We start from the raw sequence: 27239 nt of genomic DNA, 5'->3' as shown, positions 1-27239 counted from the left end.
ACGTGGAAGAGATGGATGTAGAAGGCCAACCAGGGGCCTAGAGCTCTGCCACAGAAAAATAGGGATTTTTCAGAATGTTATGCAACCAACTTGGCTTATGAGCCGTGACTGCTGGTGTGGAAGGTTCAAGTCCACAATTCTAGTACTTGATTGGCTGGAGGAAACCATGGGGATTGGTTCCCAAGAGAAGGGGAATCAAAGGCAGCACATGTAACCACCCCAAACCTGCAGAGATCTTCCCTGCCCACCTGCAGGTCTCCTGCCCCTGCTTGAAATAAACATGTACTGCAGTCAAAGGAACAGGTTGGCGGCCCAGAGCAAAGAGGACTCCTGCTACTTGCATCATCCCTGGCTTTCCAAGCTACAGCCATTCAGCATTTGGAAGCCTAGAAGAGGAAGGCTTGAGCTCTTCCAAGGACCTTAAGCTCCCTGCTCTCTCTCACACACCTGACACCCATGGCGAATGAAAGAAACACCCATAAAACACGCTCAGAAGCTTTCCTCCAGCATTCCCTAATGTGGTGCCCTCCTCTGGGTTATTGTTAGACTACAACTCCCATTCATCCCTGAACACTGGCCATGCTGGATGGGGCTGATGGGAGATGCAGTCCAAAACATATGGAGGGCACCAGGTCGAGGAAGGCATCTTTAGTGTTTATATTGATTCACATCCCGTTCGCTAAAGGTATGTTGAAAGCAAAAGCATTGCAACACATCTGGGGTAGAAATGTCTACATAATTTTTTTGGAAAATTACATTACAGGGGGAAACTGTTGCTTTAAGATTGGTTTTCTGCAATGTTTGATTTCTAATCTTAATTGCAAAGTAACCTGTGTGCAAACGTTTTTGGTGACAAAAATAAGGGTTTGGTTTCCCAAAGATTCCCCAGGATTTTATCGCACTTTGCATTGTTTTATTCCCATTCAATACCCCTCTGCATCGGTATATTTTTAAAGGGGTCTCACCCTCTGTTTAAAAAAGAGATGGGGGCATATTTTCAATGCTTTGTGGTCCAGCCAGTCAGGGGTCATGCAGCCACCAAAATGACATTTTGGCAGCACAGGACCATTCTGTTTCGTTTACATGACACCACCACACACAGAGCAAATGAGTTCATTTGCCCTGCTTTTGAAGCCACGCCCCCCCTCATATTATCATCTAAAGTGGGAGGCGCACTTTGGCTTGGTTCTACTTAATTTAAATTAACTTGCATATTCAGAATTCCACCATCTAACCACCTAGCTTCTGCAAGGACATTTTCCTTATTTTGGTCATTAAAAAAAAGCTTCTTCTTCTGTATAAAGGTATAAACACTTCCCGGCACTTTAAACAAAACTCACCCAAAGACAAACATCTCATCAATATGCAGAGCAAAGTTCAGAAGAGGCAGCTTTATCCTAATATCAGCCTACTGCTCACAGAGACAAACTTGGCAGCTCTACGGCAAGGGCCCTTCCTTCTCTCCAGATGTGAAAGCAAGGTGGCAATGGCTAAACATGCAGCAAGTCATTAATCACTTACTCACCAGTCTGCAAGATGGTAACTGGGGTGGCCACTTCCTTGCCGTCATACAAGGTGTAGAGAGTGATGTGGTATTCAGTGCCTGGCTGCAGCCCTGTCAGAGTGTAGCTGTTTTCATTGGTGGGCAGTGTCACAGTCCTGGGGGGCTCCAAACCTGGAGATCAGCGCAAGATCACATTTAAGGACGCTAGAGAATTTATGAGCTCTGGTGTGGCTGACCTCATCTGTACCTCCTGGACTAACGTCTGGATTGAAACTTTGTTCTCTACAAGCATTTGCATTTCCCTAACACAGGTTTCCCTTCCTTAATGTAGTCAAATGCATTTTTTTAAAGAAATTTTTTAAGAAATGTGCATTTTGATAGAAAAAATATAAATAAAAGTGTGTAAATAAATATTTAAATGTGAATCTTCATGTGGCTTTAAAAAAATAAATAAACTGGAGATTAATGCAAAGATGGAACGGAAAACAGATTTATAAGAGAACACTTGTGGAAATGGCATGGAGCAGAAATAAATTCGTCAGTTCTTAGTCACAGCAATCGCCTGCACATCCAGCCCACCACCTTCATCAGATCTTCCTGTTTTGTCCAGGCTTTGCAGCAACAACCCTATACTCTTTCTCTTAAGACTTGTTCTATAGAGAGGAGCCTCGTGCCCATGGAGGACCCTCAGAGATCATGTCTCAGGAAAATCTGGAAGTGGCTCAAAAAGAATCAGCTTCCACACTCCTTCCCATAAGGAGTTTGTGAGAGACAGCCTCCCCAGTCTACCCACACTGTCTTAGCCTTCCCTACAACCTTCCTTCCACCCATTGCTGAAATCAGGCTGGGTTACCTGTTGCTTTTCTCCATTCCAGCCGATAACCTCGGGCGCTAGGGATGATGTTCCAGGCCAACTGGATAGACGTTGGATCAATAGTGACGATTCTCAGAGTCTGGAGTATAATGGCTTCTAAACATAGCAAAGAGAAATTGGACTCAGAAGGATTGAGACTTGAGAGCCACTCAGTACTCCACTTTCCACGTGTGCCTGTGACTATGGGAGAAGTTCATTTGCGGAGGTCGGTAGGGAGCCAATCTGAATCAAAACACCCACTATGACAATCTCTGTCACTCTTTAAGAAGGAGGGGCCCAGCTGGGCTTTGCCTTTGAGATGCGTAATGGGATCTAGCCACACGCACACACAAACCAATCTTCACTGCTGTGTCTCACTCAAACTTCAGCATTGTTGCAACACTGCACTGTGTTTTGCATTCCCCTTCCCCTTTCGAGTACAGTCGTACTTTGGTTGTTGAACAGAATCTGTTCCGGAAGTCCGTTTGACTTCCAAAAATGTTCGACAACCAAGGCGTGGCTTCTGATTGGCTGCAGGAGCTTCCTGCACTCAATCGAAAACCGCAGAAGCCACATCGGACGTTCGGCTTCCAAAAAACGTTCGCAAACCGGAACACTGACTTCCGGGTTTGCGGCATTCGGGAGCCAAAACGGACGAGTATCAAGGCGTTCAACAACCAAGGCACAACTGTATTGGTGTGAGGGGAGGGGGTGAGCTGGTAATCAAACTTGGCCCACAGAACTGTGCCCTGAACAATTCTGGCACCTCTGTGTAAAGCTAATTTAAACCTGAGTCATCGCATTATAAATGGAATGCTGAACAGACCAATAATTATTAAACCACAGGCCTCACTTTGCCTGGCCAATACTAGTACGATTTACTGCTAATAACAACAATAAAAGAAACAAACCACAAATACTCCCTCAGGCACACAACACACACCTGTTCTCCTCCTGATGGAGGCTTTTGGCCCTTCCACCTGCCCAAAGACTGGAGCAACAGTCACCAGGTAATCACTATCAGGCTGCAGTCCAGTCAACAAGAAGGAGTTTTTGCTGGGATCCAGATCAGCTCTCTGCACACCCTGACCTGAGAAAGCACAGAACAAACAAAAGTTGACAGCAGAGTATTTACTGCATGCGGAGATGTTCACTGTATGAACCTTAGAATGGCCTGCATTCAAATGGCCTGCGGACCTCTCATACTTGGTTTAATTGGGGCGGGGTGGGGGTGGGGAGAAGACTATCTACTAAGTTCATCTTCACAGGGACATAGGAAACTCTAAGAACACAGAAATGAGAGGATGGCCCCTAGCAGAGAGGACGCCATCAGCAGTCTCCCTGAAAGTGACCAATGTCCCACCTAAACCAGTACAGCTGTCTTCATGGACACACATCAATACTGAGTAGCGACAATAACAAGGAACAAAGTGCCCCTGGAACAAACTGATTATTTTACAATATATATCATGTCTGGATCCTGTCTATTTCATAAAGGATTAAGCGTGGTGGAAGATAAAAAAGAAGAAACTTATTAAACACACACAGAACTACAAAGGACTAACCCGCTTGCTAAACGAACTCAGAGGCTGTTAAAAATAAAATCAACATCGGAAATATCTTATTGGGACTACTGGGACTAATTAAGAAATGCAGTACAATATTAGATAATCACTCCCTGAACTTCAGAGCATTGGAAACCACCCAAAGATGTATAATTTGGCATAAAATTTGGCTTTTTTTACTGTATTAATTTGGAATGTCTTAATGTGGTTTTTATTGGATTGTTAAAATGGAAAACTTAATAAATATTATTATTATTTTATTTTTAAAAAAGTGTGGTGGCTTAGGTGAGCAGTGGAGCAGAGCTCTGGACTCCGGCCTCTCTGACCCAAGTGCAACACTCTCCATCAACCATCTCACAAGGGCTCCCAGCAATGCATGGAATGGCTACAGTCAATAGGTGGAATGAGTTAACAAGAGAACTGGAACCCAACAGTGACGCAACAGATTCTGCAAATTGGTTCTGGATTATCCACTTTACTTAGTGTGACCACATATGCAGATGTGGTACCATATTTCATGATAAAGTTTCAGATAAAACAGCATTTGAATGCTGCTTTAAATGGAAGATAATTATATAATGACAAAGTTATGAATTATGTAATTTATTATATAATATAGCCATGATGTAATTAAGGTATGAATTATATAATTAATTAGAAGGGATGTAATATAATACTTTTGATTGCTGACATTCTTTTTTAAAAGAAGAGATTTTGACAGCTTGTTGGAATAGTTGACACTGCTGGTTATCGTTTTTCAAGTCCTACAGCTGTGGAGCATGAGACTCTTCACCTCAGGGTTGTGGGTGAAAGATCCCCACGTCGCAGTGGGTTGAACTAAATGACCCTTGTGGCCTTTTCCAACTCTACAATTCTATGATTCCACGATCCAGAGTGATTTCTGGTTCCTCATGGGATTTTCTTAACACACTTATGTAAGTATACCCGTTAAAAGGGTTGAGGAGACTGGCTTCCAATAAAGGCAAGATCAGCTGCTAATAAGCTAAAGAAAAACCAGACTAAAACACATGCGAAACACAACTTTGTTAATATATTCAGAAACATTTATCTGACTGTTTGTTTTAATTTTAATTTTATGTAATTGTTGCATCCCATATGCTCTTTTGAAAACAAAACGCAACTATGGTATACAGTTTAAAGATGAACATGAATAAAAACTATGTTTTTTTAATAAAAAAACACACACCACATATCAGCGTTCTACATATCTGAATAGGCTTGACTAAACAAAAATGTTTTTTAATAGGGGGTGTCAGGGAACCGTCAGTTCCCAGCAGGTAGGGGCAGGGGCTGTGGAGATACAGAGAGCCCCAGCACCGAGGATACAGCAGCAACACCTCCAGTGGGGAAAGTGGGACGTCCTCTAGCAGGGAGGAGAGGCAGGAAGCCAGTCAGGTGAGGAGGGGGCTTGAGTATGCTACAGAGCCCCAGCGCTCACCTAGCCAGGAAGGCAAAGAGGAAAGCACAAAGTACAGGTGCTGCCACACTGTGCAAGGAAAGTCCCACAGAGAGTGCACTTGCATAATAAGACTATCACATATCTAGAATAACTTTTATAGTCATGTATCCTACATTGAGTGAGTCTTCATATACAGTTTAAGCTCGCAACTTAAGCGGGGGTTATGTTCCGGGGATTGTGTCTTAAACCAAAATTGTGTATAGTCAAAACACACTGGGTGCAATGGTTGGTGAGAATGTTAAAGTCCCCCCCCCCGATGTCTACCCGCTTTAAATTTTTTATTTATTTTTTGCCATGCACATAAAGCTGAATGTGCACAAGTTTAATGAGCTTAAGTTATGGGCTTACTGTTTATGTTTAGTATCATATTGGTTTTTGATAAATGATAGACATACTTTTTACGCAGACACACAAAGCTTCTTTTTGTGTGTGTGTGTGTGTGTGTGTGTGTGTGTGTGTAAGGAGTTGTTTGGACCAGCCACTTGCTTTGTTTTTAGCCAGTCATCTGAATAGGCCCTAGGCCAAGCCACTTTGAAGTCTTGTTCTGAACAGCTATGATCAACCCAAAACACCACCTCCCGCACTTTCCATATTCATCCGCAAAAACCTTCAAATATACCTATTGAATTAATTAATTGCATCTGTCTTTTCTGGCAGCTGAAACACCATCATCTCACAAATAGTGCTATTTGCAAAGTGAAAATACCCCTGTATTTTCATAAGGCATCATTACAGTTGATTAGGTCCCACTGGGCATGTAATAAAGTGTATTTTCATAGCATTCTGGGAGAGTCAATTCATCTATGGAGTCACAGTGACAGATCTGACTGATCATGCTGTGCTCTAGCATCCTGATATTGGAGCACAGGAAGAAAATGGATCAGCTGAGCAGACATACCTGAGAGGAGGCCCCAGGTAACACGGTATCCCGTTGCTCCACTCACACCCCGCCAGGTCACCAGCATGCCCTGGGAGGAGATGTTCAGGGCAGACAGTTGTTGCACTCCTGACAAACCCACTGAGGATAGAGAAGGGGTAAAAAAAAAAAACACTGAAAAATGTGAAGACATGCCATGTCCATTAAAGGTAAAGGATCCCTGACATTTATGTCCAGTCACAGACGACTCTAGGTTTGAGGCGCTCATCCCGCTTTACAGGCCGAGGGAACCGGCATTTGTCCACAGACAGTTCTCCTGGGTCATGTGGCCAGCATGAATAAGCCGCTTCTAGTGAACCAGAGCAGTGCACGGAAATGCCATTTACCTTCCCGCTGGGGCAGTACCTGTTTATCTACTTGCACTTTTTGGCGTGCTTTTGAACTGCTAGGTTGGCAGGAGCAGGGACCGGGCAACAGGAGCTCACCCTATCGCAGGGATTCGAACCACCAACCTGCTGATCGGCAAGCCCAAGAGGCTCAGTGGTTTAGACCACAGCGCCACCCGCAACCCATTGCCATGTCCATTAGATGTGCCGTTTACCAGTAATCCTACAATATAGATACTGGTGCACCACAACCTCACAGAATTAATTTGTAATTAACTGCAGCGCAAACTGAATGAAGGGAATGGTTCCCAGTATTTACAAATGTATTTTAAACATGGTGCCTGAATACTGATGTTTTAAGCATGCACCAAATAATATCTAAAACGGGATGCCTCCTCTGAACTAAAATATCTGTTTAAAACCCTCAGCTAAAGATAAATAGGCAGTCGATTGAAAAGTGCTACAGCACTGCCAGCCCACATCTCTCAAAATCTACAAACTTATGCAAAACATGGGAGAAACTGCAATTCCTTAGGAACTCATTGGGGCTAGGTTTAGGGACAAGCAGCTTTGGTGATTGTCTGGGGCAACTTGGGGTTGCCTGTCCATGCACTGGCCACTCAACTGTTTAAATAAATAATGCAAACAATTCATATACCGTAAGTACAGGTTTACAGATCCCAACATGCAGATTTATCACCTTAGGAAACGAGGATGAATCATGGCTGTGGGCCATGCATCCAAAGTCGTGAAATGGGCAAGAGATACAATAAAAATTAAAGTGTTTCATTAATACAATAAGAATATTAACATATTAAAAACACAGCGATTGTCAGAATCACTGGCCGAGGAAATTATTTCTAGCTGCAGGCGGGAAATGTAACAATCAAAGCATGAATACAGTCTTCGTTTGCAAGTAGGGAAATACATGAGAGCCACCTCTCTCTTCCCAGTTCTCCAAGTCTGATGGTCTTAACCGAGATGGGACTTACACGTTCGGCCATTGATCACAGCAGGTGCCACTGTCTGACGGGGGTAGATGGGATAGAGTGTGATCATATAGTCAGTGTTGGGGCGAAGGTTGCTGAGCAAGGCTGAAGTCGCACTGGGCCCAAGACTGATCTCCTCGGGCTGAGTCTCACCTTTGATTGGAAACGAACAAGGAGAACTTCAGGGACACAAATAACAGAAGTGTGAAGGCACACGGCATTGCCAGAGATCCCACACATAAATGACATCATTGGTTACGTGAGCTGCTTCTTATTTCAAAACACTGCTGGTAAACAAGTCCTCACTGGTTCTTTCGTTTTTGAAATTTTAAGCTAATGGCCCACATATAGTCAAGAACGTGACCATGTCTAATGGCTGAAAGGTGAGGAGATTCACAGCTCTAAGTCAAAGCACCCACGCTGACCTGAGGGGCACATGCATACTGAAGTCACTGCAGGGTGCAGGCACCTCTGCTTCTTTCAGAATATTCCTTCATCTTCAATACGTAATAGAATATGCATCCCAGTTTCATGATCCAACTTTTAAGTTGGTGGCCATGTCAGCTTCTATGTGATATTATGGAGGGTATGACTATACATGGTTATGTTTCACCTCCGCATACCTGTTGCTGGGAATCACAGGTAGGGAGAATGCTGCAGCACTCAGGTCCTGAGGGCTGGACTAGATGGGTTCCTGGCCTGATCCAGCAAGGCTCCTCCTATGCTCTTATGATCTTTCATCCATTTCCTGGAGGAATCTATAGCCTATTTGAGAATCCAATCAATCCACATGGGGACCACCAAGGAGACACACTGGAGGGCTGTGCAGGTTCAGAGAGTGTTTTTGCCTATGGTAAATACTCGCTAGCCTTACAGGTTCATGGTGGAGGGTCAAACTGTCCTTTCCAAGTCTCACCTAGGCAGCACTTCCTGAGCAACAGATGGTATGCACGCGAGAGAGAAAAAGTCTGTGTGCATGGTTGATGGCAGCAGGTAGAGGTGGTCCATCTAGTTGGGGTCCATCCCTGCCCCACCATGAATTCTTGTATGTCCCCACTTGTTTATGTAGGCATCTCTCAAATTAGCAACAGATACACACATCTCTGAGTTTCTGGATCACTGCAGCCAAGTGCAGGAGTCTAAACCACCGGGCAGGGACTTGAGCACATTTCACTGGGGCTGAAAATGGGTGCCAGGGGTGACTTCTCCAACAATGATAGACAAAGGACTTGGGGGGGGGGGACATGGGTAGACATGGTTTGGTTCCACTGTGGCTGACGCTGCAGCCGTTTGGCTCCTGCATGTTTGGGCCACGCAGAGCCGAACAGCAGCCCAAGCGGTGGCTGCTTCTGCTGAGCTCAGCAGCATGTTGGTGCCCACAGGGCCAGCATTCTCTGCATTGCCATGACAACAGGTGTGGCCACCCAGTGGGTGAGGCTCTGGGAGATCTGCCAGGGCTCTGAGCACTGGGATGGCTGCAGGCTGGGGAGGGGCAGCTCCAGGTGCAGCTTCCAACAGGCACAAAACACAGGAAGCGGTAGAGGGAATCTTCCAAACAGCCTCCACTCCCCCAAGCCTGGACTCTCTCTCGCAGCACAACCTAAACTGTGGCAACAACGCGCATGTATTGCGACACTCAGGCACACGCGGCGATGCTCAGGCAGCACGTTCACAGCTGCACAGAGAGACTCCACACACTGGCACAAGCTGTTCCTCCACCCCACGCTGTCCCAAGGCTTTGTTTTCAAACTGTGCCATTACACAGAGCATAAGCCTCGTCAACAAGAGCTCCTGCCACAAGAGCGGGGCTGAGCTGTGCTTCTGCAAACTCCAGCGTGGCTGAGCTTCTCTCTTCCGATCAACAGCCTGCCTTCCGCCAAAGAGCACTGCTTGCCCTCCTGCTGCAGCTGGAGCCGTGAAAGGCAAGGGAAACATGTCAACAGCGCCCACCCAACAGCCACAATGGCTATGTTTTATCTCCATTGTCAGAGGCAAGATGTCTCTGAATTCTAGTTTCTGGGAATCACAGGTGGGCAGAGCGCTATTGCACTCGGGTCCTGCTTGCAAGCTTTCTGCAGCCATCTGGTTGGCCATTGTGAGAACAGGATGCTGCACTAGATGGGCCCGATCCAGCAGGCTCTTCTTACATTCTTATCCTGGATATAAAACCAGGAGGCATTCTAAAGATTTTCCAGAGTTGCTTCTCAGTATCCTCTTAGGACCAAATTAACTTATGACCTATGACCGCTGCCCAGAGCCCATGTTGCCTCCTGGTACTTCTTGGCAACAATTCAGGCACAACATCATCACCCTCAGCATTTACTCTACTTAGTTGGCAGCTGCTTAAGGGGTGGGTGGGAAACGCTGTGTCCAATGATGGTTTACAATGCAGGTGAAAGCAGCAGCCTTTCAGCTCTTGAAAAAGTTCAGAGTCAGTCTTACAGTTGTTCTGCAGCGCTTCTACCTAACAACAGGACTGATTGGTATTTCTGATCCTAAGTGCCAACCCTGCCATGATCTTCACTCACCTCTGCCCAGATACGTGAGCCTGTAGCCCTGTAGGGTACCCAGACCAGGGGCCCAGGACAGCCTAAGGAAGGAGGGTCCTGCATCCAACACTTGGAAATTTGCTACTCCAGACACGGCCTCTGTAAGAGAAACATGATATGTCTGTGTGCCCTTCATGAGGGAGTGAGACACACAGTGGGTGCAAGATGAAAGGAAGGCGGTTGCCTCAGTTGCCAGCGGGTGCCGAGAGGAGAAAAACAACAGGAGTTTGCTAAGCCAAGAGTAAGAGTGAGCGACTGAGGGACACCAAAGACCAACAAACAACTGTTGTCATAAGCTAACTTAGGTGAGTCACGTTCCCTGCATTTCAGATCATCTCAATCTGTGCTGCTATATCCACCACAACCTAGAGTTAAGAGCTGTGTGGGACGCACAAATGAGCATATGACATATTCTATCAATAGCCTCCCCATTGCTACCATCAGTTACAAAATCCAAGATGGCAGCACTAATATATAATATACACTGGGACCTTGGTTTAAGAACAGCTTAGTTTATGAACAACTTGGATTAAGAACGCCGCTAACCCGGAAGTAGGTGTTTTGGTTTGTGAACCCAAACGAATCACGCTCTTGTGAAGAGTCACCACAAAGAGTCACGCATAAACAGGAAGTCAGTCTCAAAGAAGTGGTGGAAATGTGGGATTATCAGAGGCAGAAGTCGTTACTCACGAGTACGTCCTTTGCCGGACACGGATTCTCCAATGCTGTTGGCATACTGAGCAATAACAGTCACCTGGTAATCTGTGCCTCCCCTCAAACCACGTAGCACGGTACTCGTCTCACCAGGTCCCAAACTAACCTGTCCAATAGCAAGAATGAATGGAAAAAATAGCTTCAGATAATATGACGAATGCATCAGTCCCTAGTCATGTGTGACAAAAACACTTGTATCCATTTTAACTGCGTGCACACGAGGGAGGAAGCCATGACTGCCAGTGGCCTCCTATAATAGTGAACTATGTGTGGGACTTCTTACCCTAAATTAGCATCTGGACAGTAAAGCCTGGGTGAAGCAGCCAAAGGGCTACAACAGAAGACAGGTAGAGGGAGAACCTTGAGTTTCAACTGAAGCAACTGTGCTGAGGAAGGAATGTCTAACCCAGCCTTTGCCAACCTGGTGCCCACCAGGTCTTTCAGACCCAAACTCCCACTGGCTTCCCATCTGGAAGGCACCAAGCCCAGGTTAACCCATTCCTCTTCGCTGGTTTCCTTATCTCTATCCAATCACACAAACTCCCCAAAGTTGTGGGGGGAAACACAGGCAAGATCCATGGACCTCTCTATTTTCTCTCTCTGTGGAGTTAACTGCATCTTGTAAGGGAAGACATCTAAACTGGGTAAATGGTGCAAAAGTAAAATGTAAATGCACACACACAGCTCTGGTCAAGTTTATTCCTGGGTGCTTAAAAAAGTAAAATTTCCACAAATTCTGAAGCCATTTCATTCCCCACCCCCCTGGGGAAGATGGCAATATGTAGGGATGGCTGGACTGAAATATCTGCAACATTTACTTCCTTATCAACCCTAGGTTTAAACCTTGGGAGGGCAGGGGTAACAACGTAAAATGCATCTTTTATGTTTAAAGCTACAATCTAAGCCTTCCTTACACTGGGCTTGGGGAGGAGGGCTTGGACTGAACAGAGATGTTGTTCGGCTCGCTTCTGCCAGCTGAGCTGGCCTCTTTCTGGTTGCTGCTGGTGGACTGACTGACACAAGTGTCACTCTGTCAGCACTGATTTCCCCGCTTCTGCCTGCCAAACATGCAGCCAGGCGGAAAAACTTGCTGGCAGTATCCAGAAAGCGCTAAAACAGGGTGTTTCAAGAGAAGGGATGAGCTGGTCCGGGGTGTGCTGGTTCCCAAGCTGCTCTCACAGCCAGCACTGGGTTGGAGTTGGGCCCATTCCCTGCATCCGCTCCAGGCTTTCCCCGCCCCTTCCCCGCCATGAGTGGCCAGGCTGTGGATGTGGTGCTGGTTTCCACCACTCCACAGGGTCCCCATCAGCGGGGAGTTAGGATTGGCCTGCCTTTTGTGACTTAGAGGCAGGTAAAGACACCTAGGACAGCACTGAAAGGGGAAGGCTCACCTCCTGCCTCTCAGCTGTTATTTGCTGCCCCAAGCCTGTAAGAGGCACATACTGGACTTTGTAGCCTGTTACAGGACCACTAGCCGCCGTCCAACGGATCCTCAGCATATCTGTTCCCTGCTCCAGGAAGACCAAATTCGAGGGGCCACCATATGTCTCTGTACCTTAAAGTGGAGGGGAGGAAACAGAGAGAATAAATCCAGAGCCTTGCTAGCTCATGCAGCTCACCACAGGCCCAGAAGGGCAAAGGCCAAGAATTTCAGGAAAGCAGTTCCTCCCCCCCCCCTACAAACCCACACACACAAAAAAGCTGAAAGGATTTGTAGAATGATGAGCAACTTATGTTGACACCAGCAAGCACTGGAGGGTAAGAAGATTGAATGCTACCCACCCGCAGGGTGAGGTTAAACCAACACTGAGCTTAGGTCAGGGTTCCTGGTGGAGTATCACATTGATTAGATCAGGAGCTTCCTCCAGGATTTGCTGATGCATTTCCATGGAAACAGGGCAGGCTGGGAATTAACCCCTTGCAACCCTTGCCAGAGAGAGAGAGAGAGAATCAGGACCGAAGCAGCACTTCAAAGCCGAGCGGCACCTGCACCCCACCCCGAACCTTTTACCTGCTGGCTGTAGGATGCCCCCGGTGCTGCTGCACACCCTCCGCGACACCAGCGGCAAGAGAGTTGAGAGGATTTTAAAGTCAGTGACAAAGAAGAAATAATCCTCCGTGGGGGTGGAAGCCACTTTGGTCAGCTCGCTGCTGTCCGCGTTCTTGATGCCTGAGTGGGAAACAGAGGACTCTGGTAGCAATCGTCTTCAACCACCTTCAGACCTACATTTCCCCCTTCTTTGGGGTTTCCTAACCCTCTGTCTTTTCCATACACTGGAGTGTTGGGTCCTCTCTGTGCACAGTCCTGGATTCATAATGACCCTTGATTACAGGCTAAGGCAAGAACATAGGAAATCTGACCATCGGTCACTCTAGCTTAGTTTTGTTCATAGTGGAGGGCTGATGATTATTGCCTACAATGAGCAGGCAGCTGCTCTCTAGTCTCAAGACAGAGGAGATTCTCATTCCTCAATTCCTCTCATTCCAAGAGTTGAAACTTGGGCTTTCTGCATCCAAAGCAGATGTTCTACCACCAAGCTACAGCCCTCCCCTTGCCACCATGTGAGCACTTTAAGTAGAGGGCTGCTGTAAAGGACTGTAGAGGGCTGCTGTAAAGGACTGTGCCAATTTCTGTCCTAATTGTAACAGACCCAAACAGGCTAGCATTGTACCCTCATGCGATGCTGCAGCCAACACTGCAACACAAGATATTTCATGGCTTGTTGAAGAAGGTACAATTGCACGTGTTCAACATTCAAAATCATATGTGATTTATTAATTCACCACTGTTGAGATATAACATTTGGGGTGTTGTTGTTGTTGTTGTTGTTGTTTTAAAAAAAAAGCTTCTTCTTATTAGAGTTTTTTGAAAATGTTGAAAGCATAATATGAGCCCTGATGGATCAGACCAATGACCGATCTAATCCAGCATCCTGCTCTCACAATAGCCAACCACTTCCACATGTTCACCCCATCCCCAGGTACATGGGCCATCTGTGAGAGGGAAGTTTGCCAGGGATGACAAAACTAGGAGGCCCATCACCTGCTTGCAAAGTCCTTGTTTCCTACCTAGGACTCCTCATGTGGCAAGTAGGAAGTGGTATAGATGTTAACCAGCATCACCCACCAAGTTCTGCTTTTTCATACAGAGAACCAGTGGCAGATTGAGGGAGCAGATGGTAGGAGCCAGAGATTACGGGAAGATACGACTGCATGGGGGATGGAGGAAAGGAGAAGTTCTCACGAATGTTGTCCTTCCTGGGTCCCAATTTCTCATGGGACCTGAATGCAGTAGCCACTCACCCACAGCAAAGACTTTAATGCCTTGATCCTTCAGCTTTGCAGCTGTCCCCTCAACTTCATCCTGAGACTTTCCATCTGTGATGAGGATGCAGATCTGATGCGGAAAAGGGAAAGTTATAAGCCATGGAGGTACCTTCAACAAGGAGTTGTAGCAAAGTGCCTCTTTCTGAATTTACATTGGTGCAAACTTTTGGGATCCTTCACCTAAGCTGGGTAGCTCAGATGCAGGGGGAATGGTGAGGTGTTGCCGCATGCGACCTATTTTAAGGGAATGTGCATCATCATAGCCTGGGAGTAGGCCCCCTCCCCCCTTCTGACTCTCTCAACCTTCCCAAAGACAGAGATAGCTAATTATTCAGCTTCATAACATGCATGCTCCAACACTGCCAGAACCCAAAAGAGAGGCCATCAGCATATTACCCTGCTGCTTTGGCCACTGACTTCCCACCCATCCAGCCACCCTTCTCTCTGATCTACCAGAAGAAACTCTCTCACAGTACCTTCGGAACATTAGGCCGGATCTGACTGGCTCCAAAGAAGTTATCTGCTACATGGCGAAAGCCTGCCCCTGTCCGCGTGTTCCCAGACTTGTAGGCCATCTCTCGGACAGCCCTCATCACTGCTGTCCCATTGCGGTATGTGGAGAACGCGAACTCGGTCCTGGGATCAAAACAAAAGGTCAGGGAAGGAGGCAGGAGCAGAAGTCACAGGACCTGCCAGCCCATCTCTTGAGTAGAATCCACCAAATGAGCCACCATTTCTTTATGCATCACCAAAGAGTTTTTCAGAAATTCCCAGTGGTGCTCTTAAAGAGTTTCTCCAGGTTTAAGAGGAGTGGTTGGCTCTTCAGAAAAGGGAAATGAGCCCATGCTGTGAATCCAGGTTTCTTTTATATTTGAAAAAAGATTCTAAAGTCTCAAGGGAGGTTGAAAGTAAAAATAAAAATAAAAAGACACCCCAGCCATTTTTATAGCCAGCTTAACCTATTACTATTATCATCATTATTTACTGAATTTGTATAATGCCCTTCATCCAAAGACCACAAGGCAGTTCACAACATAAACATGCAAAATGAAAACCCAAAATGCATAATAAAACAAAGGCAAAACAAACTAATATCCCTCCTCCCACAGATACATTTAAAAGGCCATATAATGTTAATCAGCCAAATGCCTAATTGAAAATAAGCTCTCTACGGAAGTTGTATTAAATTAGTCAGCTCTGTGAAAAAGAAGCGCCTTCTCTCCCTTGGGCATTGTGAGGATCATACTGCAGGAATGCAGAGAACTTTGATCACAAATCTACACAATGACAATGGAAAGCTCTAGGACACTTCCCCCAACATGGTGGACATGAGATGTTGTTGGTCTGAAACTCCCATCATCCTCAACAATTGGCCTCTGGCTGGCTAGGTTTGAGGGGAGCTGGAGTCCAACAACATCCAACAGGTTGGAGGAAGGCTATTCTATAGTAGCCTATAAGACAGGGGTGCCAGATCCAGATGTTGATGGACTCCAACTTCCATCATCACAGACTATTGGGCCATATAGATTAGGGCTGATAGGAGTCCAACTAGAAAGACCTGGAGGGTCACAGGTTAGCCACCTGCACTATGAGAAAGGCCCTGCTGGATCAGGCTGAGGGCCAGTCTAGTCCAGCTCACACGCTCTTTCTAACAGTCATCCATCAGGCACCTCTGGAAAGCCGATGGGTGGGGCATGAAGGCAAGGATCCTCCCTTGTTGTTTTGCCTCCTCAGCACTTGGTATTCAGCAATACACTGCCTCTGATCAGAGAGGTCCCATTTGACAGTCTCAGCCATTGCATAGACCCATCTACCATGAATTAGCAGCTCCCAGGCTGGGACTCACCTGGGTTCATCACTGTACTGCACAGCTCCAAAGCGCACCCCTCTCTCACCCACCACGTTGACAAAAGGGGCAACCAGCCCCTCCATGAAGTTCCGGACCATTTGGAAGTTGGCTCTTCCAATGCTAGAGGATCCGTCCACCAGGAACACAATGTCGGCCGTGTAGACATTGGAGCAGACCACTGTAAAACAACAACAGATAGTTCACTATACGTGAAATACAGAAGCATGATAGGCATCCCATTTAGAGGTCAGAGGCTGGGTATGGCCAGCCTAGCACCCTGCTTCTATACAGGCCAAAAGCCCGTACCAGAAGCCTTTTGGAGAAAGGGCTGTGTATTCTCAGGTTGGTGTTGCATTCACTGCTGCCATTCACAGCCACTCACAAAGCAGACAGAAACATATCTGCACACCAATCAGGTGTCCTTTACACTGGGAGTTACTTCAGTGACTCATACACACCACATTCCTTTAGAGTTAAGTCATCAGAAAGAGGTAGCTTGGGGCTCCAGCTCCCACAGGGGCAGACAGAACCATTTCTATTCCAAGAGGGTGGCGGACGCTTTTCCTCTTTGTGCATCAAGTCCATAACTGGCCCCCTAAATTCCCAAGTCTCCATCCTATGGAAGGATTGGAGGGGAAAGAGGAGACAGCAAGTCCTGGCTTAATAACTGGCACAGCTGAAGTGGGGAAAGAAATACTATCTAGAATCATGATTATTTGATTTAGGAGGTGAATAGAGAAGGAGTGTCTTTTTCTGTAACAAAGGGACCATGGTAAAATTCCTTTGCTTCATCCCAGACGCACAATTAGGGAGTGGAGCCCAACATTTTTGAAGATGCTTTTTTTTAATTCCCCCCCCCTCCTGTTGCCAGGTGCTATGGGAAAGTGCAAGCCTATCTGCAAACACTTGCAGAGGAGCCAGTCCTTGACACCTCAGTGGAGCTATAAGATGCTCAGTTTCCACTGAACAGAGCCACAATATGCTCCTCAAGGGGAAAATCAATTTTTTTAAACTATGAACTCCTTCCCCTTGGATATCAATGGGAGACTGAATGGAACGTGAATGTGAACAGAGAAACTTTAGATAGGTAGCCAAGAACATTTGCATGCTTATCTTTGATCTGGAAGCTCTCAGGCAAGAGAGAAGGATGAGAAAAGGTGGAAGAGGAAAGGTCACTAAGTGCAGTGGACCTTTCTCAGCAAAATAAACACTCCAACATAAAACAAAACCTTTGGCAAACTATCTCGAAGCAAAGCCAGAGCAATTATCAGTGTTAACTTGTGGTTAGATAGGTGGAACCATCAAACCGCTTGTCATGCTGTAGCAATGGTTTCTGGACCAGAGATTTTGGTGTTTAAAATGGGAGTGAAGGGAGACTTGCACCAGGTATCCTGGCCCACCCTAGCTAAAGTCCATGAACTCAGGTGCTGATTCTTTCCAAAAGTTTTAATGCTCAAATCAGTATGATACATATACAAATGATACATAGGAACAGGCACAGCAGGCAATACAGTACACAGCTCTCCTCAAGGCATGAATAAATGAAGGCACAGCAGGCAGTACGGTTACTCATGCTTCCACAACACCACTTCCCTTGCATTCCCACGATAAAGGAATGGGGAAGGCACAACTTAGCATGGCAAGCAGTTCTATTCTGCTCACAGCTTCCCTGGTGTCTAAGGGACCTAGTGCATTCCAAGTAGTCATCTTTGTCATCTTCCAAAGGTTGCAATGCAGAGATAATGCTTCACCAGGAAAAAGAAATCAGAAAACAGGGACTGTCTCTGGTAAACAGGGAGAATCATAGCTATGCATACGCCACACCCATCTTCATTCCAGCAGGGCAATGCAGCCAAACCAACTTCATGTGTGGTGTAGTGGTTAAGAGCGGTAGTCTCGTAATCTGGTGAACCGGGTTCGCTTCCCCGCTCCTCCACATGCAGCTGCTGGGTGACCTTGGGCTAGTCATACTTCTCTGAAGTCTCTCAGCCTCACTCACCTCACAGAGTGTTTGTTGTGGGGGAGGAAGGGAAAGGAGAATGTTAGCTTTGAGACTCCTTCGGGTAGTGATAAAGCGGGATATCAAATCCAAACTACTCCACTTCTTCTTCTTCTTCTTCTTCTTCTTCTTCTTCTTCTTCTTCTTCATGCACGTTTCCTTAGCATAAACCTCCGAGTGGTGCTGAAAACATCACCTTTCCTATTCCATTCTTTCACTCTTTCACCCCCTTTTTTGCTACCCTCTCCTCTCCCTTCACTCTCTCTTGTTGGAATGCAGACTAAGATCCTTGGGACAGGACTTTGGTAGGTGTTGTATTCAAAGTAGCACTAAGGAGAACGTTCCATCAGAACTAAGATTTCTCTTTGCACAACAGAACATTCTCCTACTTTTCCCTCTGCCAAATCTATTCTGAGGGTTCCTCCAACCTTCTGCAGCAGATTTGGGTATGGGGCAGGGTACGCAGGGTTGGAGGAGAGGTGGGGGAACCATTGTGCTACTTGTCCTTGTGCAACCGTTTAGTTGCATAGCACCCGTGTGGGTTTTTTTATGTTCTTAGCATGCACAGATGAAGACACAAAGCTGCCTTACATCGAGGTAGACCAGCCCTTGTCTTGTAAAGGTCTCCAGTGGAGGATTCCCCCCCCCCCCAAGGCCCAGCTCTTTCAGATGCTGAGCATGTGCTCAGCTATTGAACCATTCCATAGTGTTACACATGTCACAATCCACCTACCTCTCTCCCTTTTCTGAGCCATAACTTGCGCTGAAGCCAAGAGCGTGGCATGGAGTGCAGTGAGGAACAGCATCTCCCCTCTCATTGTGGGAGTCTGTAAAAGAGAACAAGAGAAAAGACGATGGCTCAGGAGGCAAGAACATAACAAGAGCAGTTGCAAGTTGCTTCAAAATCAGTGCTGTCCTACAAAGACATGGCAACACCTCACTTGACAGTCCTAGTTCTAGTTATCCACACTGGTACTGGCGACTGCAAGCATGATAAAGACATGACCAATGCTCAGAGATGATGGGAGCTACAGTACAGCAACATCTAGAGGACGTATGTAGTACCTTAACAAGAGATGACCAAAGAACAGAATGAAAATCCTGGTGTTACATATAAATAGGAAAGGGCTGGCACTCTGGAGATGTCAGTTGCACAGAGAATTATCATAGCGCTGCATTCAGTTCAGGGCCATCTTTAGCGTGGCGCTGGGGTGCAAAAAAACTGCCCAACACCTCCAATTTGGAGGGGCAAGCCAAAGTTGTTGAGCTTTTTAAGGGGCCAGCTCCTTAGAGTTGTTGAGCTTTTTGGGGGGGACATGCAACTCTCTCCCATGCCACTGCGGGTGGAGGGAGAAGAGCAATCCATGCAGAGGCTTGGGAGAGAAGCTGCACACCCGCCAGCCATATGGTTGGCAGGCGTGCAACTCTCTTCCATGCCGCTGCAGGAAGAGAACGATCCCCGCAGAGGCTTGGGAGGGAAGCTGTGTGCCTCGTGTGAGCAGCGTGCGTGCACTGGGCGGGCCTCTCGACGGCCCACCAATCCCAGGCATGCAGGAGGGCGGATCTGGCCAGCTGCCTCAGCGCCCACAGAAGAAAAGCCTGTGGTGCTTCAATGGGCTCTGCTCCGCTCGGCAGCAGCTGTCAGCTGGCCCGGCTCTTCAATCCCCGGACTCCAAATCTTGGCCCCGGACTCTCGGCCTGGCACCCCTGAGAGCCCGGCGCCCAGCACCCCTAGTGCCGATGGGTAAGCCGGCCCTGATTCAGCTCCTGCAGTATAATTGCAGCTTGGAAATCCCTACCTCTCAGAAACCTGTCTCAATTCCAAGACCACTAACTTCCTGGCCAGCTATGTGCTACTTTGCAGCAATCAAGTGCTCCTTGAAGAGTCAGACAAGAAACCTCCTTGCACTTCGTTTTTGCTTAGTTCATTGTTATTAATTGTAAGTGGAATACCTATGGCAACCCAAGCTCTGCAGCTGTGCTATAATAATAGGCATAAGGCCGACAAATTAAGATGCCTATTGACATTCTTCAGTGTTGTCGATTATGCCTCATAAACCCTGTCTGCGCTACACATTTGAAGTAGCACCATACCACTTTCAACTGTCATGGCTTCCCCCCAAAGAATCCTGGGAAGTGTAGTTCGTTAAGGGTGCTGAGAGTTGTTAGGAGACTCCCCATTCCTGTCGCAGAGTTACAATTCCCAGGGGTTCCATGGGAAAAGGGACTAACTGCAAAACCACTCTGGCAATTGTAGTTCTATGAGGGGAACAGGGAATGTCAGCACTGTTAATGAACCACTCTTCCCAGGAATCTTGGGGAGGGGAGGGCTGTTTAAAGTGGCATAATGCTGCTTTAACTGTACTGTGCAGATGAGGCCACAGTCATCAGCCTTCAGGGCCAAGATCTGCAAACACACACCTACTATACTGGATTGGATCATTCAAAGGATGTTGCACAAAAAATATCAAATCTTCTCTCTTTTTTTGCAACAGGGTCAATGCATCATAGCTGTTCAGCTGGTTTGGAGCACACTTTGAAAGAGCTTCCCTGTCAAATAAAGAAAGGTAAGCAGCAGAGTCGAATACTTTTTTTCCCTTTGAACTACCCTATGTTTCCTACGTGCCAAGGCAGAACCACGCCTGCTGCTGAGAGCTTTACTCAGTGCTGTGCCTACTCTGTGGTTTTACAAGAGTGCAGAAAAATGTAACTTTGGCTGAATGTGCTGACAATCTTAGCTTTCCTTTTAAAAACTGCAAGTTCCCAGCCCGTTTGACTGTGAAGATGCTCAAGGGAATGTGGGAAATGCTTACTGAAATATCAGAAGGTGACTGGACAAAAGTTGCACTGCTCAGAGGTCAGGACTTCCATCAAAACCATTTTTTTCCGCAAGAGGGGGAAAAACAACAGAACAAATTACCAGTAAGGAGAATAGGATAAATTATGAAAATGTTCATAATTCAGCTTTTCTTAGCACAGAATTTGGTTGCTCAGAATTTAGATCGTCTGAATTTTTTTTTAAGCCCTGGCTTTACTGCTCTCATCCTACAGAAGCACCAGAAGAGTAAACTAGTGTCAACATGGGAGATTCAGGTTGCAATCCTGCACACATTTTCCTGAAAGTAAATCTCCCTGAACAAAATAGAACTTACTTCTGCATAGGATTACACTGTCAGTCACAGAAATCCCAATGCAATTTTCCTCTTCTAAAAAACAGCCATGCCCAAATTTGGATTGGAGCTGTGGTATGGTAGGAGGAGGAGAGGGAAAGAGAAACAGGTACAATTTGTGTGTCTGTATGTTCTTCCCCTCTGATGCTAACAGCAGGTTTAGGAGGGTGATACATTTGCATGGTTGGTGCAGGGGCAAAGAGTTAAAACTCCCTCTGCCCCATACTCCTACTCCAAACTACATGCATCCCAAGCCACTTTTTGGAAAGAAAGGAAAGGAAATAACGCCGGGTGATCCATTCATGGAACTGCGCTCTCTCTCTCTCTCTCTCTCTCTCTCTCTCTCTCTCTCGTGACAAGGGATTAAGCTCCCAAGTATCACACATTTACACATTTGGGGATTCTTTCCATTTTAATACCAGACATACTCATCAAAGAGGAAGCACCATTATACACAATGACATATGCATGACTCAAGTAGAGTGCCAGGACTATGTTGTTCTCCCGAGTAATTTTGGGGCCAACCTCACAGCAAGTTGCACACACATCACTGTCCACATGCAATTCTAACTGTGCCGGAGATCACAGTGCCTGCAGTGTCAGGAGATTCACTGCATGCAAACAGCGTATACAGTGGTACCTCGAGTTAAGTACTTAATTTGTTCCGGAGGTCCGTTCTTAACCAGAAGCGTACTTAACCTGAAGCACCATTTTAGCTAAAGGGGTCTCTTGCTGCCGCTGTGCCGCCAGAGCACGATTTCTGTTCTTAAGCGGAGTTCTTAACCTGAAGCGTACTTAACCCGAGGTACCACTGTATTACTATCTAAGATGCTTCGTGAGCACACAGAACAGACTGAGCACATACATCTGTGTAGGTGTGACAGAACAGACACAGGCATAAGTGTAAAAACTGTGCTTTTCTATGTCTCCCACCCCTTTCATGTCCTGCTCATCCAGAGGAGTCCGTGTTCACCACACATCTTCAGACTAATCCCCTGCAGCCCTTGTGAAAGGCAAACAAAGCTCACAAACTTTGAATAGCTTTGCAGGAGTCTTTGAATAGCTTTGCAGGAGCTGAGAAAAGATCTCAGCCTCGCGGCAAAAGGTGTGTACAGTACAGACAGTAAAACCTGCCACCGTAGGCACTGCTGCCCAGCCCTTCACAGCTCCTCTCTCCTCCAGCTGCTTTTTGCTCCCTGTTTTGCTCTTCTACTCCTAAGTTCCCGGGTTTTCTAGTGCCCTGGGTTTTCCTTTCCTTTCGCCTCCAAGCTCCCCCTGGGCACGTATTTCATCTGACACTTTACTGTTAAAACAGGTGCCAAGGGATACTTCACTGGAGCAGCTCTGGGTTTTGTGCGAGTCTTTCTGCACCTTGAAAGATGCAAGATAAGTAACCGAAGTGAGCAGGGACTCAGGAATGGGACCCACCCTCTAGATGGAATATGGGGATTCCCCTTTACACATGGAGCAAAACCATGCCAGAAAGTTATTTCAAATCATCAGAACGTCACTCTGGAGTCCTTCCACTTTCTTTGCCTAACTATCTGCTAGTTTACTCCAGTCTTCCACTAGAGTCCTGAAAGCAATATGCATGAACAGGTGGGTCACCTTGGCCTAATATTCATAGCCTCAGGAAACTGCTTTTGATTTGGCAAGAGCAAGTGCATTCAGTGGACAGCCTTACGATATGATCTCGGACTGAAGTTCCAGCTCAGCCACAAACCACAAGATAGGTCTTGGAAAGTTGCTAACTTTCAGGGTCCTTTCCACAGTAAATGCATTATTGTTTCTGCATTATTGTTCCTTATGTCTTGCAGAGTTATTGCATTTCTGCAGCTTGGATTCTTTTCTTTTTTTGGTCACATCACAGGAAAAAATGTACCGGTAATTTCCACACCACCACCTAAAGAAGTTATGCATTCATTCTAATTATAGTGAACAAAGCTTCCCTCTACCCTGCAGCATTAGTGTATGGGATGGAGGGTGGAGCCATAGCTCAGTGGTTGAGAACGTGGTTTGCATGCAGAAGGTCGCAGGCTTAACCCCTGGCATCTCCAGCTAGTATTACGTGATGGTGAAAAACCTCTGCATGCAGAGGCAAAGCAACCTGCTCCAATACCCAGAGTGGCACTTGTCCCAGGGGGTGTGGGATGCGTCCCGGGGGTGCCGCCAATTGGGGGTCGGCATTTTGTCAACCCCCCCCCCCTTTGGAATGGTACCTGGGGCTGCACGCCCCCCTGCCCCCCCTCGGAACGCCCTTGTCTGCATGAGACCCTGTGCCAGTAGACAGTACTAATCCGGCCTAGCAGAAGTCAGCCTCCTATGTTCCTCTTTCATTTCATGTACTTTTTGCTTTAAAAATGAGGATTTCCTTAGTTCTTTGAAGGCTGTTCCCTCCATTTCCATAGCCAGATGGTACATCTGCACAGATGTTAAAATATAGCTCCCACACCTCTACATCTTATTCATGGATTGGCTATCACTTCATTGCCTTTAATGTGAGGCTTGTAGCAGGAGAATCCCACAAAGGCTGAAATGTGGGTAGCATGTGTTTTGATTGGACATCTGGGTAAGGCCTCAGCCTCAGTTTCCAATCTGTAAAAGGAGAATAAATGGTGACAGTGTGCCTCAAACCTTTAAAAGTGTTATACAAATTATGGGCCACCGGGGGAGGGGGAAGCTTACCATCGTAGAATTATAGAGTTGGAAGGGACCCCCAAGGGTCATCTAGGACAACCCCCTGCAATCCACACAAAGTACAGCGGCTAGAATGTTGGATCAGGGGGACCTGATGCGAATCCATGTTCAGCTCAGTAAATCTCCCTAGATTACCAATCTAATCTACTTTGTAGGGTTGCTGTGATGATATCCCCAATCCGAAGAAGCCTCCCTGATGAAAAATTATTTGAGATTCCAGTACAAAGATTCCATCCTTTTCCATTTACTCTGCCCTCCCTGCTCCTTGGGGGGGGAGGGGAGCTGTCAAAAGGACAGGCCCAGGGGGCTTAACAGCTGGTTGACAATGCAACATATTATGGCATTCAGAAGGGACTCCCTGCCTAGAGTGGCCTGAGGGCTGACATTCCTTTGGCTGCATGAGAACATGCAAGAGAAGAACAATTATTATTTATTATTATAATTATAATTATTATTATTATTATTATAAAAACTATCAACAGCTGGTGTACAGGTGAGGACAAAACCAGACAAGAACTAGAAGCAGACTGTGAAAGAAAATGGATGAAGAGAGGGCTTCTTCTGAGCTGCAGCCTCTTATCCTGAGAAGCATTTTAGCGAGAATGCAGAGGGTGAAGTGCCTCTGAACACATGCAGAGTGCCTTTTCCTTCCTACCAAGTAACTACCATCAAACCAGCTCCACACATGTAGGATTTCAGAGAAGTTGCAAAGATGCCAGTCTCTTCAGACCCAGCACCTCCCATTATAGACACTGGACGTCACTCACTAGCAAAACTGAACCTTTCAGTTCAAGGGGACGCACTTTCCAGTAAGTAATTAGGCTGCAATTGTACACACTCTTACCAAACTCCGCGGGACTTACTGCCGAGTAAACGTGCTGAGCAGGGAACCTGCGGCCCTCCAGATGTTGATAGACGTCACCTCAGCTCCAATCGGCACCGCCAATAGTCAGGCAAGTGATGGGGTTGGCAGTCCAGCGACCATCTGGAGGGCCGCGGGATCCTCAGCGCGGGAAGACGGAGGAGGAGGCCCGGCTGGCGCAACACGTGGGAGGAGGAGTGCGCGGACGAAGCCCAGGCAACGCGCGCGCGCACCCCCTAACTAAACCCCAGCGGAGAGGGGCAGCAGGACACCCCGCCGGCACGAGGCAGGGAGAGCGCCCGGACGCGGCGGCATCACTTCGCTCCGAGCCAAAGCTGCAGCGACCTCCCCGAGAGGGAAGAAAAAGCAGCAGCCGCTGCTCTTCCCGAACCGCTTGCTGAGGAATCCGCTCCCCCTGGAAAGGCGGGAGTTACCTGCTGGTGGTGCCGCCGCCGCCGCCGCTTGTGAGCATAATCTGCGAGCTCCCGTCGCAAAGCTGCAGTTCCTCCTTCTCCTCAGCGGGAGCCCGCCTGAGCGCTTTCCGCGATGCACATCGGAGAGACAAGGAAACCAAGCGGCTCTCCACAGGCAGCCGAGAGGAAATCTGGACGGAGTCCCAGCGGCGCTGTTGCCAAGGGGGGCGGGGGGCGCGAAGGGGCTGTATGTGCGGAGGGTCCGCCCCTCCTTCTGGCTGCCGCCTCAGCCGCTCCGGCCTTTTTGCTCCCCCCTGGAGTCCCTTAAGTTCAAGCACTCTCCGGCTGGCTGTCGGAAAATGGGGAGCGGGCGAAGAGCCGGCGGGCCGCACCTCCAGTCAGCCCCTCCTCCGACCCTCTCAGGTGGAAGAGGCGGCTTCTCTTCTCGCGTGTCAGGCGGCTGGGAGTGGAGCTGACGAGGCCACACCCAAGAGCTTCCCCCTTGATGTGGGGCTTCCTCCTCTTCTTTGGTAAGGATTTGATTTATTGATTTATTTTAATCGCCTCTTAGTTTTTCTTCTTGCTCCAAGAGCAAATCGAATCGGGGAGGGACAGCAATTTGTAAGATGTGCTGCTGCACACACACACAAAATACTTCTCAAAGTGCTATTAGTGGTAATAGTACATATATAAACAATCCAGGGGAATAGGCTATTATTATTTCAGTTTTACAAAGGAGGGGAATAACGGTGGTGAGCTGCTTTTGAATTCCATGCATGCAGGTCCCAGCAAAGGTAAGACTAACACTCAGATCCTTGAGATACACGCCTTGCTCTTTGCATATCGGACCACTCTGCCTTTCAGGTTTAACTTTGCAGTGGGGAAACTCAGGTGTAGGATAAACCCCTTGTTCCCAGCCACAACATGAGACCTTTGGACTAGGTTTTCTGTAACAAGCAAGGTATGTGCTTCTGGAAATCATGATTCTTGTCATGAAAGTTATTTTTCCCTATGTGCCAAAGGAACAAATCATTGCAACAAACTGTGCATTATTACCTTATTAGTAGCCAACATGCAAATCAAATTGGATGACTTGTAACAAGGGGGTTTACTTTCGATTTTGACCCCTGAACCTTTGACACGGGATGCAGATCAATGAATCATAGAATCATAGAGTTGGAAGAGACCACAAGGGCCATCCAGTCCAACCCCCTGCCAAGCAGGAAACACCATCAAAGCATTCCTGTCAAGCCTCTGCTTAAAGACCTACAAAGAAGGAGACTCCACCACACTCCTTGGTAGCAAATTCCACTGCCGAACAGCTCTCACTGTCAGGAAGTTGTTCCTAATGTTTAGGTGGAATCTTCTTTCTTGTAGTTTGAATCCATTGCCCCGTGTCCACTTCTCTGGAGCAGCAGAAAACAACCTTTCTCCCTCCTCTAGATGACATCCTTTTATATATTTGAACATGGCTATCATATCACCCCTTAACCTTCTCTTCTCCAGGCTAAACATACCCAGCTCCCTAAGCCGTTCCTCATAAGGCATTGTTTCCAGGTCTTTGAATGGGTTCTGATGCAGATAGTGGCTTCAGCATCCAACCTAGTTTTTCTCCTTCCTTTGCTGGTTTCCACCTGTTGCTTTTAACATCAACCTGGTGCTCTCAGGGCACTTAGGACTAGAACTCTCATCAGCCCAGCGAAGAATTCTGGAGAATTTGAATGCTGGTGCTGCAAGACCAAAGGAAAGTATGGCTCAACTGTTGATTTGAGAGTGTTCACAGGCTTCTAGATTCTGGGATCCAATGTTATCACATTCTAGTGGTTTCCACCTAAACAAATTCAGTGAATAGAATGACCCTATTTCTGGTCATGTATGCGAAATCACTTTCATGTTATTCATTCATCTGAAATAACTATCTCCCAGTTCCATGCATGTGATCACTTTCGTGTATGAAGACCCTCATTTTACCTATAATGTAAATGCACTTACCTAGATGTGCAGT

At 46.9% G+C, this 27239-nt stretch overlaps 1 protein-coding gene across 1 annotated transcript in view; it reads right to left on the bottom strand.

The window, feature by feature from the left end:
* COL7A1 (collagen type VII alpha 1 chain) overlaps nucleotides 1–25713 on the bottom strand; it is a 116570-nt gene extending 90857 nt beyond the window's left edge. Inside the window, exons 1-15 of the mRNA XM_033141017.1 lie at nucleotides 25256–25713; nucleotides 20735–20740; nucleotides 18826–18922; nucleotides 16091–16271; nucleotides 14721–14880; nucleotides 14221–14314; nucleotides 12929–13087; nucleotides 12309–12472; nucleotides 10894–11023; nucleotides 10183–10302; nucleotides 7658–7807; nucleotides 6301–6420; nucleotides 3301–3447; nucleotides 2358–2474; nucleotides 1526–1675 (exon numbers count right to left, since the gene is read on the bottom strand). Of these exons, the coding sequence (XP_032996908.1) occupies nucleotides 1526–1675; nucleotides 2358–2474; nucleotides 3301–3447; nucleotides 6301–6420; nucleotides 7658–7807; nucleotides 10183–10302; nucleotides 10894–11023; nucleotides 12309–12472; nucleotides 12929–13087; nucleotides 14221–14314; nucleotides 14721–14880; nucleotides 16091–16271; nucleotides 18826–18910 (1777 nt within the window). The 5' untranslated portion in view covers nucleotides 18911–18922; nucleotides 20735–20740; nucleotides 25256–25713. The remainder of the gene's footprint in view (nucleotides 1–1525; nucleotides 1676–2357; nucleotides 2475–3300; nucleotides 3448–6300; nucleotides 6421–7657; nucleotides 7808–10182; nucleotides 10303–10893; nucleotides 11024–12308; nucleotides 12473–12928; nucleotides 13088–14220; nucleotides 14315–14720; nucleotides 14881–16090; nucleotides 16272–18825; nucleotides 18923–20734; nucleotides 20741–25255) is intronic.
* Between the last annotated feature and the right edge of the window lie 1526 nt (nucleotides 25714–27239).

The sequence above is a fragment of the Lacerta agilis genome, chromosome 2 (genome assembly GCF_009819535.1).
Source record: "Lacerta agilis isolate rLacAgi1 chromosome 2, rLacAgi1.pri, whole genome shotgun sequence".
Taxonomy (NCBI): Eukaryota; Metazoa; Chordata; class Lepidosauria; order Squamata; family Lacertidae; genus Lacerta; species Lacerta agilis.
This window is presented reverse-complemented; position numbering and strand designations above follow the sequence as displayed.